Source organism: Eptesicus fuscus, chromosome 9, assembly GCF_027574615.1.
Source record: "Eptesicus fuscus isolate TK198812 chromosome 9, DD_ASM_mEF_20220401, whole genome shotgun sequence".
Lineage (NCBI taxonomy): Eukaryota > Metazoa > Chordata > Mammalia > Chiroptera > Vespertilionidae > Eptesicus > Eptesicus fuscus.
Genome location: NC_072481.1, coordinates 17,417,779 through 17,431,899, shown reverse-complemented (window position 1 = coordinate 17,431,899; position 14,121 = coordinate 17,417,779). Strand labels below are relative to the sequence as shown.

Here is a 14,121-nt window from a genome sequence, read left to right as displayed (position 1 = left end):
ATATGATGTTTTCACCTGCTTGTTTACCCTTTGTCTCAACATAAAAATGCAAGAAAAGGCCCTGCTGGTGTGACTCAGTGGTTGAGCATCCACCTATGAACCAGGAAGTCGAGGTTCGATTCCTATTCAGGGCACATGCCCGGATTGTGGCTCGATCCCCGGGGGGGGGGCATGCAGGAGGTAGCTGATCAATGATTTTCTCTGATCATTGATGTTGTTGTTGTTTTTTAATCCTCACCTGAGGATATTTTCCCACTGATTTTTAGAGAGAGTGGAAGAGAGGGAAAGACAGAAATATTGATGTGAAAGAAACACATCAATTGGTTGCCTCCTGCACGGGTCCTGGTCAAGGCTCCAGCCAGAGAGGAGCCTACAACTGAGGTAGGTGCCCTTGACCGGAATAGAACCCGGGACCCTTAGGTCCGTAGGCTGTTGCTCTTGTCCACTGAACCAAACCAGTTAGGGCTCATCATTGATGTTTCCATCTCTGTCTCCCTCTCCCTTCCTCCCTTAAATCAATAAAAATATATTAAAAAATAAAAATTTAAAAAATTTTTTTAAAAGCTAAAAGCAATGAAATCCACTTAGATTTTTTAAAAAATTACCAAAAAAAAAAAAAATTACCCATAAACCTACCTCTGTAATACAACCACTATCATTATGGTGTGTTTTGCTTATCTTTCTTTAATATACAGTTTTGAAAATAGTAGTAATAGCATACAAATAACTTGTAACATGTTAACCTAACTTAATATATCTTAAACATATTTTCATGTAGCTGTGGAGTCCTCATAATAATAATTTTAATGGATGTGCCAGAATTTACTTAACTACTAATATCTAATTCTCTTTTGCTGAATATTTAGGTTGTTTCAAGTTTCTTTTTTTTTTTCTTAATTGAGGTATAATTGACATATAACATTATATTAGTTTCAGTTATACAACATAATAATTCAATATTTGTATATATTGCAAAATGATCACCACAATAAGTTTACTTAACATCCATCACTGTACAGTTAACAAATTTTTTTCTTGCAATGAGAACTTTTAAAATCTACTTTCTAAGCAACTTTCAAGTATGCAATACAGTATTATTGACTTCAAGTTTTTTATTATATGGATTATGTAGCTTTTTCCATACTTTACCTTATTTCCTCAGCCTTGATTACCAAATGGGCAATATTAGACCAAAAGGTATAAGGATTAAAAAAAAAAAAAAAAAGAGGGTATAAAGATTTGATGATTCTAGATATTTACTTATAAATTGCTTTTGAATAGGCTTTTACTAATTTATAATGACACTAGAAATATTAGAATACCCATTTGACTGCATTAAAAAAAGCACTTGGTATCACAATTTAAAAAATATACATATTTTTTATTGATTTCAGAGGAAGAGAGAGGGAACGATAGAAGCATCAATGATGAGAATCATTGATCACCTGCCTCCTGCATGCTCCCTACTGGGGATTGAGCCTGCATCCCAGGCATGTGCCCTGACCAGGAATAGAACCGTGACTTCCTGGTTCAAGGGTTCACTCTCAACCAGTGAGCCACACCATCCGGGCAGTATCACAATTTTAATACATTAGGAGCCAGAAAAATATTTTATACCAACTGATTTTGAAGTCAATAGGTTTGACTTCCCTTTCCCCCTGCAAAATAAAAAAAATTTATTTGAACAAATGGTAAAATTTGTAAATAATGTGTGAGTTTTCAAAAGAAGTACTTTGAAGGGAACCAGTTATTTAGATGTTTATCTTCTGATGTATTTGTTTGTGTTTTTAATTAATCTCATCACTTCACATTCACACCTCCAAGAAAAAACACAGAAACAACTGTAGTCAACTTGACAAGAAATGCCAATGTGATGACTCACATCCTGTCTACCTCTGGAGTTCAGCCTTGGCTCCATACTGTTGGCCCCATGTTACTAAGAACCCGTCACTGTCTAAGAGCATCCTGGGTGTGGGAGCTTCTCAACTTTGAAAGAGGTAGGATCGCATTTTAAAGTGAATCGAGAAGACTGACGCCTCCTTCACATTCTTGTACCAGCCACACTGGCTGAAAATCAGGGCACAGATAGGATGGGAAGTTCCAGAAACCCTTGCTCCCCTACTAAAGAAATAATCTTTTTCTGTTTTGTTTTTAGTTATTATTATTTTAAAATTACACAAGAAATATAGTCATCGAAAAAAAAGATAGGCAAAAACAAAAAGTACAGCATATTTCCAATACCAAGCAGTAACTATTAACATTTTGAAGTATTTACTTTCATACTATTTTCACTATGTACATTTTTTAAAATATATTTTTTAATGATTTCAGAGAGGAAAGAAGTTGGAGAGAGATAGAAATATCAATGATGAGAGAGAATCATTGATTGGCTGCCTCCTGCACAACCCACACTGAGGATCAAGCTCACAACCTGGGCATGTGCCCTGATCGGGAATCGAACCAGTGACCTCCTGGTTCATAGTTTGATGCTCAACCACTGAGCCACGCCAGCTGGGTCAACCACTGAGCCACGCCAACTGGGCTCTAAGTAAATGTTTTATAAAAAAATAGCGTAACATACATGTTGTTTTGAGACTTTGTTTTTCACATAATAATTACAGCTTATATCTATATAATGTTTACCCATGGGCCAGGTAGGCTAAATGCCCTCAAAAACAGCTGCATCCGTTTTTATTTCCTCCAAAAAGGTGTTCCTTTCTCCATATTCTCCATGACCTCAAATGTTTTAAATTTTAACACTTTTGCCTGAAGCAGCTTTTAAAAATGAATTTTACCAGTTTTGATAAATAAATTAGAGCACTAACGGATGAGTGATTTCTCCAGAGTAAAAAAAGCCATGCTATAAAAAGTCCCCCTTTCCATCATCTCCTCCAGCTTTTTGCAGATGCAGAATCTCATGGCTTACACACTAACTCATCACAGAGGAATGAGGAGTGTTAACCTGGGACAAACCAGCTTACACAGGCACGATTCTTGTGGTAGGCAACTCAGCATTCACTAATTCACTCACTCATTCATTCAATAAATATTTGAAAGATTATTATATGAGTTGCACTTAGGTAGGCAAGGGTTGTGGGGTTCACAGAAATAAAATATTTAGAGCAATGTTAAATAAAATATTTAGCACATTACCTGGCACCTAAGAATTGATCAATAAATCAGTATTTATGCCAGGCACTGTGGTAAGTGTTAAATGAGTGAATTATCTCAATAGAACGCTTTAGGAGCTGGGTTCTGTTATCCTCCCCATTTTGAAAGATAAAAAAACTAAGGCCTAGAAAGGTTAAGGTTACCCAGCTTGAGCAACCTACTTGTAGTTGAGTTCAGTTTGAACTCAAAATTCCAAGGTCTGTGCTCTTATGTTAGTTACAGTACTACAAACACAATTCCTTTCCTTAAGAAGCATACAGTCTTGTTAATAATACTAAACTTGAAACTGGCTAAGTATTAAGCACTTATGTGTTAAGCACTCTGTTAGGTCTTTATTTATATTGATCATTTACTTCATATGACCACTCTATAGCATAGGTATCGTAATTATCATTTTTAAAAAATATATTTTTATTAATGTCAGAGAAGAAGGGAGAGGGAGAGATAGAAACATCCATGATGAGAATCAGTGATCGGCTGCCTCCTGCATGCCCCCTCCTGGGGATCAAGCTCCTAACCCTGCATGTGCCCTTGACCGGAATTGAACAGTCCGCAGGATGACGCTCTATCCACAGAGCCAAACCAGCTAGGGCTATGATTGTTTTACAGGTGAGAAAATAGACATTCTGAGAGTTTAAATAATTTGTCCAAGACATAAACAGCTATTAAATTGTAGCACTAGAAGCCAAGATACAAAGAATTACTGTATAGGGAATATGCTGAAATGTGAAACAAGTAATGCTACTTAGCTGCCATCAAATATCAGAAGTCAGAAGAAAGAGACTTTGTGATCCAGGAATAATCGCAGAAGGACAGAAAGGGAAAACCCTGGCGACTTGTCAGGCATGTGTCGAAAGCCTTCACATAGGTTAGTTCACTGTATCCTCTGTGTGATGAAGGTATTATTATTCTCAATTTGACTGATGAGGAAATGGATTCTTTGGGAGGTAACGCAATGTGTCCCAGGTCACATCGCTAGTAAATGATATGGCTGGAATTGGAACCTATTTGTCTCTCAAGCCTGAGCCTTAACCTCTATGTTACATGCTTCCCGTTGTTGGATCTTGCTTTTTGGTTGTGTAGGAGTCACATAGGCCGATCTGAGTGGAAAAGGCAAAGGTGAAAGGGCATAAGCAAGAGTACTGAGGTCTATCCAAGGAAAGGGAAGCAGACCTGCTTGGTCACTGTTAAATATGTATTTGCTTTGGGAAGGAGCCTTTTGTTCGCACAGCTTTTATGACTATACAGATTGTATAAATGTCTGTTTCTGCCATTATAATGGGCACTATTAAGGACTAGGACTGTATCTTAGCCATTGCTGTAACCCAGCATCTCACACAGTGCTTACATTAGAGTTCCAGGGAGAGGTTGGAAAAATAGGGAGTAGTCACATTGCATATATCTCTGGATGGCAATTAAGGTAGTCCACAATGCAAATATCCTAAACAAAATAATAGGTACTCAAATCCAACAGTGTATTTAAGAGATAATATCATGATGCATAGGAATTATCCCAGGAGTACAATAGCCCAACAACAAAAAATATTTTGATATAATTTACCACATTAATGGACGAAAGGATAAAAAAATCACAGGATTTTTTTCATTCTTAATAGAGAAACAATGCAATAGCATTGAGATTAGGACTCAGTTATGGATGCTCATTATTATCAGCAGTGTTATCTAGAGTATTTGAGAGTCTCCCCAATTCTTTTTGTTTGTTTTTTGTTAATCCTCACAGAGGATATTTTTTCCATTGATTTTTAGAGAGAGTAGAAGGGAGGGGGAGAGACAGAGAGAGAGAGAGAAACATTGATGTGAGAGAGACACATAGACTGGTTGCCTCCTGTATATACCTGACCAGGGCCAGGAATTGAGCCTGCAACTGAAGTACATGCCCTTGACCAGAATTGAACCTGAGACCCTTCAGTCCACGGCCTGATGCTCTATCCACTGAGCCAAACCAGCTAGGGCTGCCGATTATTTTAGACAAGAAAAGGTGAGAGAGATATGTACTCTTCCTGCTTGCCACTCTTGCCAGTGATATGATAGTCTATATGAAAAACATCAGCAGCAGGCAAACTAACAGAACTATGGAAGAGTTATTTTTTTAATGTATTTTATTGATTTTTTACAGAGAGGAAGGGAGAGTGAGAGAGAGTTAGAAACATCGATGAGAGAGAAACATTGATCAGCTGCCTCCTGCACACCCCCTACTGGGATGTGCCCGCAACCAAGGTACATGCCCTTGACCTGGAATCGAACCTGGGACCCTTCAGTCTGCGGGCCGACGCTCTATCCACTGAGCCAAACAGGTTAGGGCTATGGAAGAGTTATTAATCACATTTAAAAAAATATATTTTATTGATTTTTTACAGAGAGGAAGGGAAAGGGATAGAGAGTTAGAAACATCGATGAGAGAGAAACATCAATCAGCTGCCTTCTGCACACCTCCTACTGGGGATGTGCCCACAACCAAGGTACATGCTCTTGACTGGAATCAAACCCGGGACCCTTCAGTGTGAAGGTTTGACGCTCTATCCACTGAGCCAAAACGGTCAGGGCATATTAATCACATTTTTAAGAATAGAAATCATCTTACAAAAACTAACAGTGTTCTTCTAAGCCAGAAATAACTACCTTAAGTGAAAGGAAACTATAACACAATCTATAATAGCAACTAAATGATAATCTATAAAGATCAGCAAACTTCTTCTCTAAAGGGCCAGACAGTAGTTTCCACATGGTCTTCGTTGCAGCCACTCAACTCTGTCATTGTAGTACAAGAGAGGCCATATACAGCCTGACTGGCGTGACTCAGTGGTTGAGCGTTAACCTATGAACTAGGAGGTCACGGTTCGATTCCCGGTCAGGGCACATGCCCAGGTTGCAGGATCCCCAGTGGGAGGCGTGCAGGAAGCAGCCAATCAATGATTCTCTCTCATCATTGATGTTTCTATCTCTCCCTCTCTGAAATCAATAAAAATATATTTTCTTAAAAAGCCATACACCATATTTAAATGAATGCATGTGGATGTTCCAATAAATCTTTATTTACCAAAACAGCAGGCTCACAGATATAATCTGCCAACTCCTGATCTATAGTAATTGGCCCAAAAGCAATGCCCAAGAAGTTTATCAAGAAAAAATTTAAACTCCATTAAGGGACATAAGAAGACCAGAATAAATGTCACAATTAGGATAACCTCAGTACTGTAAAGAATTTACTCATTTGTTGAACAAATATTCAGAGTGACTACCATAGGGTAGGCATTGTTTTGGGTGCTAGGGATACAGCAGAGAACAAATTGCCTATCATCATGAATCTTACATTCTGATAGAAAAGCAGTGAATAAATAACCTAAAGTCATTTAGTAGCAAAAGCTATGAAAAAGATTAAATAAGATAAAGAGAGAGTGATGGGGAGTGAGTGTGCTACTTAACTTAAGATGATCAGGGAAGGCTTCTCTGACATGTTAAGCAGAGACGTGAAAGAGGTGAAGCAAGCCTACCACGCTGAATTCTGGGGAGGCATGTTCCAGTCAGAGATGTCAGTTCTCCCCAAGTTAATCTGTACCTTTATAATAAAATTCCAATAATAATGTTGAGAAACTAAAACTTACTCTAAAATGAATGTGAAAGAATAAAAGGTCTACGAAAGCCAAGTCTATTTTGAGGGGAAAATAAAAGTAGGGATACCTGTCCTACTGGTAGAACTGGCTCTACCGCAAAGCCTCAGTAATAAAAACATTTATGTTGCTGGCACTGACACAAAGAAAAAGACCAAGGGAATAGATTGGAGAGCTTAGAAATTAAGTACATACATGGGAACCTAATATGTGATAAAGGTGGCATCACAAAGCACTGAAAAGATTGTTTTTCAGACGTGATAGAAAAAGGAATTCACCATATGGGGAAAATAGCTGGATTTTTACTTGAAACCATGTTACAGGTGGACTCCAGATGGGTTAAGTACCAAAATGTGAAAGTTAAATAAAGCTAATACAGGAACATATATATTACCTAGGAGTAAATATAGACTTCCTAAACAAGACTCTAAACTATAAGGCCAAAATTTAGGACATCTGCTTAATTAATGACATCACAAAGTTAACATTAAGGAAGGTGACAAAATGGGAGACAGTATCTGCAATGTTTAATATAAACACAGAATAATGTCTAGAAAATACACAATTCCTGCAAACCAACCAGGCATGCAATCTAACAGAAAAAAATAGGCAAGGACATAAATAGATACTGGGAGGAAGTATTTGCAGTGTTTAAAATTAACAAAGGATTAATGTCTAGAATATACCAAGGATTAATACCAAGGAAAGCAAGTAGAAAAATAAGCAAAAGTTATAGATATCTTAGTTTCACATACTAAGTAGTCTATACAATTTCATATATTAAAAAAGTACAGGAAAAAAGGCTCTAATTTCATTGTAATCAGAGAAATGCAAATCAAACAACCAAGAGCTTTAGGGTGGTTGAAATGGATGAAGGTGATCAGAATAAATAAGTTCAAAATAAATAAGTCACAGGGATATAATGTACCACATGGGGACTATAGTCAATAATATTGAATTATTAACTTTGTATAATGACAGAGGGTAACTAGACCTATGGTGATGATCATTGTGCAATGTATAGAAATATCAAATCATGATGTTGTACACCAGAAACCAATATAATGTTGTATGTCAATTATTCTATATAATAAAAGGCTAATATGAAAATCGACCGAATGGTGGAACAACTGGTCGCTGTGATGCGCACTGACCAACAGGGGGAAGACGCTCAATGCAGGAGCTGTCCCCTCGTGGTCAGTGCGCTCCCACAGTGGGAGCACCACTCATCCAGAAGCTGGGCTCGCAGCAGTGCTAAGGACCCTTTGGGGGATATCCGACTGCCGGTTTAGGCTCGCTCCCCAGGGACATCCCTGAGGGGTCCCGGACTGTGAGAGGGTGCAGCCGGACTAAGGGATCACCCCCCTCCCAGTACACGAATGTCACGCACCGGACCTCTAGTACTTTAATAAAAAACAAAATAAAAACGTAAAAGCAAAAAATAAGATATACCACTTTCCATCCATCAAACTGACAAAAATGAGGAAGATGGATAACACCAAAGATTGGTGAGGATGTTGATATGAGTTCTTGTGCACTGGCAATAATCTATAATAATAAAAGCATAATATGCTAATTAGACCGGACAGTCGAACAACCTTCCAGACGTCATTCTGGATGTCCTTCCAGACGAAGCCGTGGCAGAGGCAGTTAGGGGCGATCAGGCAGGCAGGCAGGCAGGCGAGCGGTTAGGAGCCAGTGGTCCCAGATTGTGAGAGGGATGTCTGACTGCTGGTTTAGGCCCAATCCTGCTGGCATTCAGACATCCCCCAAGGGGGGTCCCAGATTGTGAGAGGGGGCAGGCCGGGCTGAGAATCCCCCACCCTCCATGCACGAATTTTGTGCACTGGGCCTCTAGTAGTACAACTATTCTTAAAAGTAATCTGGCAATATTTGGCAAAAATTAAACATGCCCATAGATATATGACTCAGAGGAATATTTACACAATTATAAGTTTGCTTATTTTAGCATTTTTTATGGTAATAGAGGTGAAGATAATCTAGGTTTCTATCTTCAAGCGACTAAAACATGTTGAACCCACAGTGGTTATGTTCCTGGATTCTGGAGTGAGGCTGCCTGAGTTGAAATTCAGGCTCCACCACTTATTAGTTCTGACTTTGAATAATGGGAGTAGATAATTTTATTAACCAATGTCACCCCAATACATTAAAAAAAAAAAAAAGGAAGTAGAAAATTTAAGTAACCTGTGTCTCACTCTCATCTATAAAATGAGAGTAATTATCTACCTCATATGGTGGTTGTGAGAAATATATGAGTTAAAACATTTAAAGCACCTATCAGAGTGGCAAACTGAGGGATAAACAGAATTATGATTTATCCATATGTAGCTCAGAAAATGAAAAATTTGAGTAACCTGTTTTTAGCAAGCCAAACTCTCTCCAGTGTATTAAAAACTCTGTAAGCCCTGGCCAATGTGGCTCAGTTGGTTGAGTATTGTCCTGTGCACTGGTTCAATACCTAGTCAGGGCACATACCCAGATTTCAAGTTTGTGTATAGGAGGCACCCTATACACAATGTCTCTCTCTCACAGAGGCAACCAATAGTTTCTCACATCGATGTTTCTCTCTCTCTCAAATCAATAAAAACCTATTTTACAAAAACAACTTTGTAGGTATTAAAATGATCAACATTTATCCCACTAAGATGTTACTCTAAAAGAATCCATTGAAAGTCAAATGGTAAGTGGGAAAAATTACATAAAATATTCTTATAAATTAATAAAGATGAGCAATGAAGAGAATTTACATAAGAAAAAAATGCCCAGTAAAGATAAAAATTTAAACCTCACTGATGAATACTTTGGAAATTACGATTTCATAGCCACACCCAGTTTTGCCGGCAGTGTTGGAAACCTCATTTACAGCGGGTAGGAGTGGAAACCCGGACATTTCTGGAAGGCATTTGGCAAGGCATTTGGCAGAAGTCTTAAAATAGTGCATGTAGCCCAGCTGGTGTGGCTCAGTGGTTGAGCATCAACTTATGAACCAGGAGGTCACAGTTCGATTCCTGGGCAGGGCACATGCCCGGGTTGCAGGCTCAATCCCCAGTGTGGAGCATGCAGGAGGCAGCTGATTGATGATTCTCTCATCATTGATGTTTCTCTCTATCTTCCTCTCCCTTCCTCTCTGTAATCAATAAAAATATATTTTAAAAACATAGTGCATGTTGTGCATACTCTTTGACTCAGCAGTTCCCTAGAATTTAAAGAATAATCATACATGTCAACAAAGATTTAATTAAAAGCACTAGCATTGCAGGACTGTTTGGAAAAGCAAAGCATTGGGATCAAACTAAAAATCCCAAAGTAGGGGAATCAATGTAGTTATGGAAAAACCATGTGATGGGACATAAATAGCAATTAGAATTCTCAATATTTAAATATCTGCTCTGCTGATTAGTATCTGTATAGCTCAGGGAAAGCTAGTTAATATCTTTGCACTTCAGTTTCCCTGTTTATAAAATAAGTCTAATGTGAAGACTAATTAACATACATAAAGCACTTAGGATAGTGCTGACATATATAAGAACTCAATAAATGAGTTTTGTGTTTGTTTTTATAGAAGGACACTGTAGCCTAATACCCTAGAAAGATGTTAATAGTAAACAAAAAAGGTTGCAAACCAGTATGTACAGAGTATTTTTATAAAATAAGTGTATCTCATATACATAAATTTACAAAAATAAAGACTAGGAAGATATAGTATACCAAAATAGAAATAGTACATTTCTTTGAATATTAAGATTACAGGTTATTTTTCTTATTTTTATATTTAAATTTTTTTCAACAACAAACACATGCTTTTATGAGAGGTAAAAACGATCATCTGTTCCAAAATTAAAACTTAAAACTGTCAGTTTTTTAACTCCAAATAGTAATGAATCCGTCCCAAACTAGCAGAGTAATTGGGTAGAGTCAGAAATACAGACATTTCCCTTCATAGCCTTTATTACCACATAATCTGAGCTCAGTCTTATTTTACAAACCTTACACACAAATGGCAAAAACAATTAAGAGATTTTTCTTTCTAGAAGTTAATTTATTCTCATTTCCTCTCTTTATGCAGAAGGATTAAATAGATTCTCCATGTTTTCCTGAGCCTTTAATTTAGAAAGGCTGTCACAAAAGTGAACTTGCCACCTGAGGAAAACAGAAAAGAACCAATTAAGTTTTTACTGTCCTCCTTCCTGAGGGAAGGATGCCTGGCTGGCAGTAGTGAAATGGGACAATTATAATGTCTTTTTTGTAACAGGGGAAGATAGGCCCCAATGGTGGACAGACTGTCTTAGTCACATGAGCCGTTTGGGGTCTATTTTCTCTAGGTGAACTAGAGGTTTTAGCTGCTCTGCAAAGTTCCTCATGTCATCAGAGACCATGTCCTGCCCAGCTGGGGCAACAACACTTAGTTCCACAAGATAGGAGAGTGACAAGGCCTCAGTGCTGTCTGTGCTTCCAGGCACCAGGATACGGAAGATCTTGTACACCATAATCTTCATGATGCCCTTCCGGAACAAGTGTCCTTTGGCTACAAACTCATGGTCCATGCGGAAGCCCATTTCCATCAGGAAGTCAGTGAGGTTCTCAGATGTTGCAATGTCCACGCAGTTTCTCACCAGGGCATGGCGGTTTTTGTCTCCCACTTCAGGCTGTCCCAGGTAGCGTAGATGCCAGGGTGCCCCTGCCCTATCCATAGAGCGCCGGGCCCTTAGAACAAATGGACTGGCCTGCTGGCCTTTAAGGAGGAATACCATCTCATGGTCCAGGAAAGTCTCAGGTTCCATGTTGTCACACAAACCACGAAGGCGATGGATAAGGCTTTCCAAGCTGTGATCTAAAACACTTCCTTAAGAAGGAAAAAGCACTACTGAGTCTCATATTTCATTTTGGGTAATGGAATTAGTAAAAGATTAAAAGAACGTAAATGAAACAAACAGTTTAGTGCAGTGTTTTGTAAAGCATAGGCCTAGTGTATAAGATTTTATAGAGATTATGCTGCCAAGGTATTGCATAACATAAAAAAAGTTAATCCCTTGTCAATGTTTTGCCTTGTCTTGTTTGGTACTAGAAAGTCTTCAGGCCTTCTCTAACATTGCTAATCACCAACAGGCTTGGGGCACAAAATCTCTGTCTCCTGATCTAGAAGATGGAGCTGATAACAGTATCATAGAATTACCATATAATCTAGTAAGCTCACTTCTAGGTATATATCCAAAAGAATTCATAGCAGGATCTTGATGAGGTATTTGCATACCCATGTTGACTGCAGCATTATTCACAATAACCAAGAAGTGGAAACATCCCAAACGTACATCAACAGATGAATGGATAAAGAAATGTGGTATGTACATAAAATTATTCAGCCTTAAATAAAGAGATCCTGTCATATATATTACAATATGGATGAACCTCTAGTACATTATATTAAGTGAAATAAGCCAGTTATAAAAAGACAAAAACTGTATGATTCCACTCATATACGGTATCTATCTAAAGTGTCAAAAATCAGAAACAGAAAGTAGAAAGGTTGCCAAGCGCTGGGGTAAGGACAAAGGGAAATTAGTGTTTAATGGGTATAGTTTCAGTTTTGCAAGATGAAAAAGTTCTAGAGATCAGCCGTACAACAATGTGAATATACTTAACACTACTTAAAAGTGTTTATGATGGTAAGTTTAATTTTATGTGTTTGTGACCATAATTAAGAGTAAAAAAAAAATTAAGTCTATTGGAATGCAGACACTATGCAGGCTGCCTTTGTAAAACAGCGTGTCATCTCCACAGAAGCTGAATAGAAGGGGAAACTGGTAATCCAAGCTCCCTGGTTCACTTACCCTGCAGCAGGTACTCCATCATGTTAATGGTGCCCCCGGTAACAGGCATCATCGTGACGGGGGGTGCCTCCATGGTGTCTGATTCAGTTGAAGAACTGAGACTGGATTCGGTGTCCCCAATCAAGAAAAGCACAGGATACACCTGGAGAAGAGTTACACTTGTTAATACATCAGAGATATGGAGACACCAGATGTGCTTATGTCATTGACCTTGACATAAAAAAAAAAAAAGATTCATCATCCATTCAGAACTTTTTGAGTAACTGCCATAGGCCAGTTGCAGGAACTGATGGTACAGAAATATACACAGGAGACCTGTTCCTGGAGTCTCAGCATCATCTTCTAGTCCCAAGGTCTGAAACTTGTAGAACTTTTCTGTGTAATCTTGAGGAAGTCATCAAACCTCTCACTCAATGTCTTCCTTATAAAATGGGGCCAACGATATTTAAAACCCCCAAAGCTTTGTTGCTCAGATAGCATAATGAACATGCAATAACATTCAGAAGAACTGAATGGTGACGTACGGGACTTGTTCAACTTACAGGTGAGGATGTTGAGATTCAGAGGGAACAAGGGCGCACAGAAATCGGTGGCAGAGGCCGGACCAGAGGGCAATCTAGGCCTCCCGCCACTCTGAACACACCCCTTAAAGCGAGCCAGGCGGAAGCGGGTGGCCCCTTTAGAACGGTTTCGGTGCTCCTAGGCCAGCATCGCGAACTCGGGTCCACGGACACCTCCGCGCGCGCTGTAGCCGCCTCTCGCCCAGCGAGGAGCTACAGCCACCCAAGCACCTCGGAGCTTTTGAGAAACAATTCGCCCCCAGCCCTAAAGTTAAAGCCCCCTGCACAGGGCAACACTTCCTCCTCCTTTTCCTGCTTCCGCCACAAAGCCGACGTCGCGCAAACCTCCGCACAGCCGTCCCGCGACGTACGGGTACCGAGAGGGCTTAAAAGGCGCGCTTCTTCCCGGCAAGCAGAAGCGCATGCGCGAGATACGACGCCGTAGGAAAGATGGCGGCCTCCTTGGAAGCGTATTGCCTGTGGGGCGGGAGGGGGCGGATTGACGTCATAGACTCGCCTCCCGGAAAACGTTTATTTTTTTCCGAGTTCCACGACGCGGAGGTGTTTTTGTCTAGGAAATCTCTTGGAACTGACGGGGAAAAGAGAGCCTGGGGCAGGGAACTGCCGACAGAGGAGGAGAGACATAAAACACTTCTTGTTGGGTACCTGAAGGTGAACATTAAAAGACCCCCTTTACTGCTTAGCATAATGTTATGAACAGTTAGGGAGCTCAGCAATATACGTTATATTTGTTTGCTGTGTATATTTTACTTCAATTTAGAAATGCAGGGAGGTAAGTAAATTCAAGGAATATTCATTGAACGGAGTTTTTCTGTAAAGTGGGCACTAGAGTTAGGTGAATGAGGCACTCTCCTACATAGAAAACTGTAAGGGGACACCAGGAATCTCAGT

The 14,121-nt window shown here is 39.2% G+C and overlaps 1 protein-coding gene across 2 annotated transcripts; it reads right to left on the bottom strand.

Moving 5' to 3' along the window:
- Positions 1–10,447: 10,447 nt before the first annotated feature.
- On the bottom strand, positions 10,448–13,594 carry MED18 (mediator complex subunit 18). Of its 2 annotated transcripts, none has more exons than XM_008147989.3 (3): positions 13,192–13,594; positions 12,650–12,791; positions 10,448–11,664 (listed from the first exon to the last, which is right to left on the bottom strand). In XM_008147989.3, exons 2-3 carry the CDS (start codon positions 12,720–12,722, stop codon positions 11,111–11,113), a joined length of 627 nt encoding a protein of 208 aa, XP_008146211.1. In that variant the 5' UTR covers positions 12,723–12,791; positions 13,192–13,594; the 3' UTR covers positions 10,448–11,110. The 2 variants fall into 2 exon arrangements, with proteins under 2 accessions (XP_008146211.1, XP_054576615.1); XM_054720640.1 differs by having other exon boundaries at positions 13,555–13,572.
- Between the last annotated feature and the right edge of the window lie 527 nt (positions 13,595–14,121).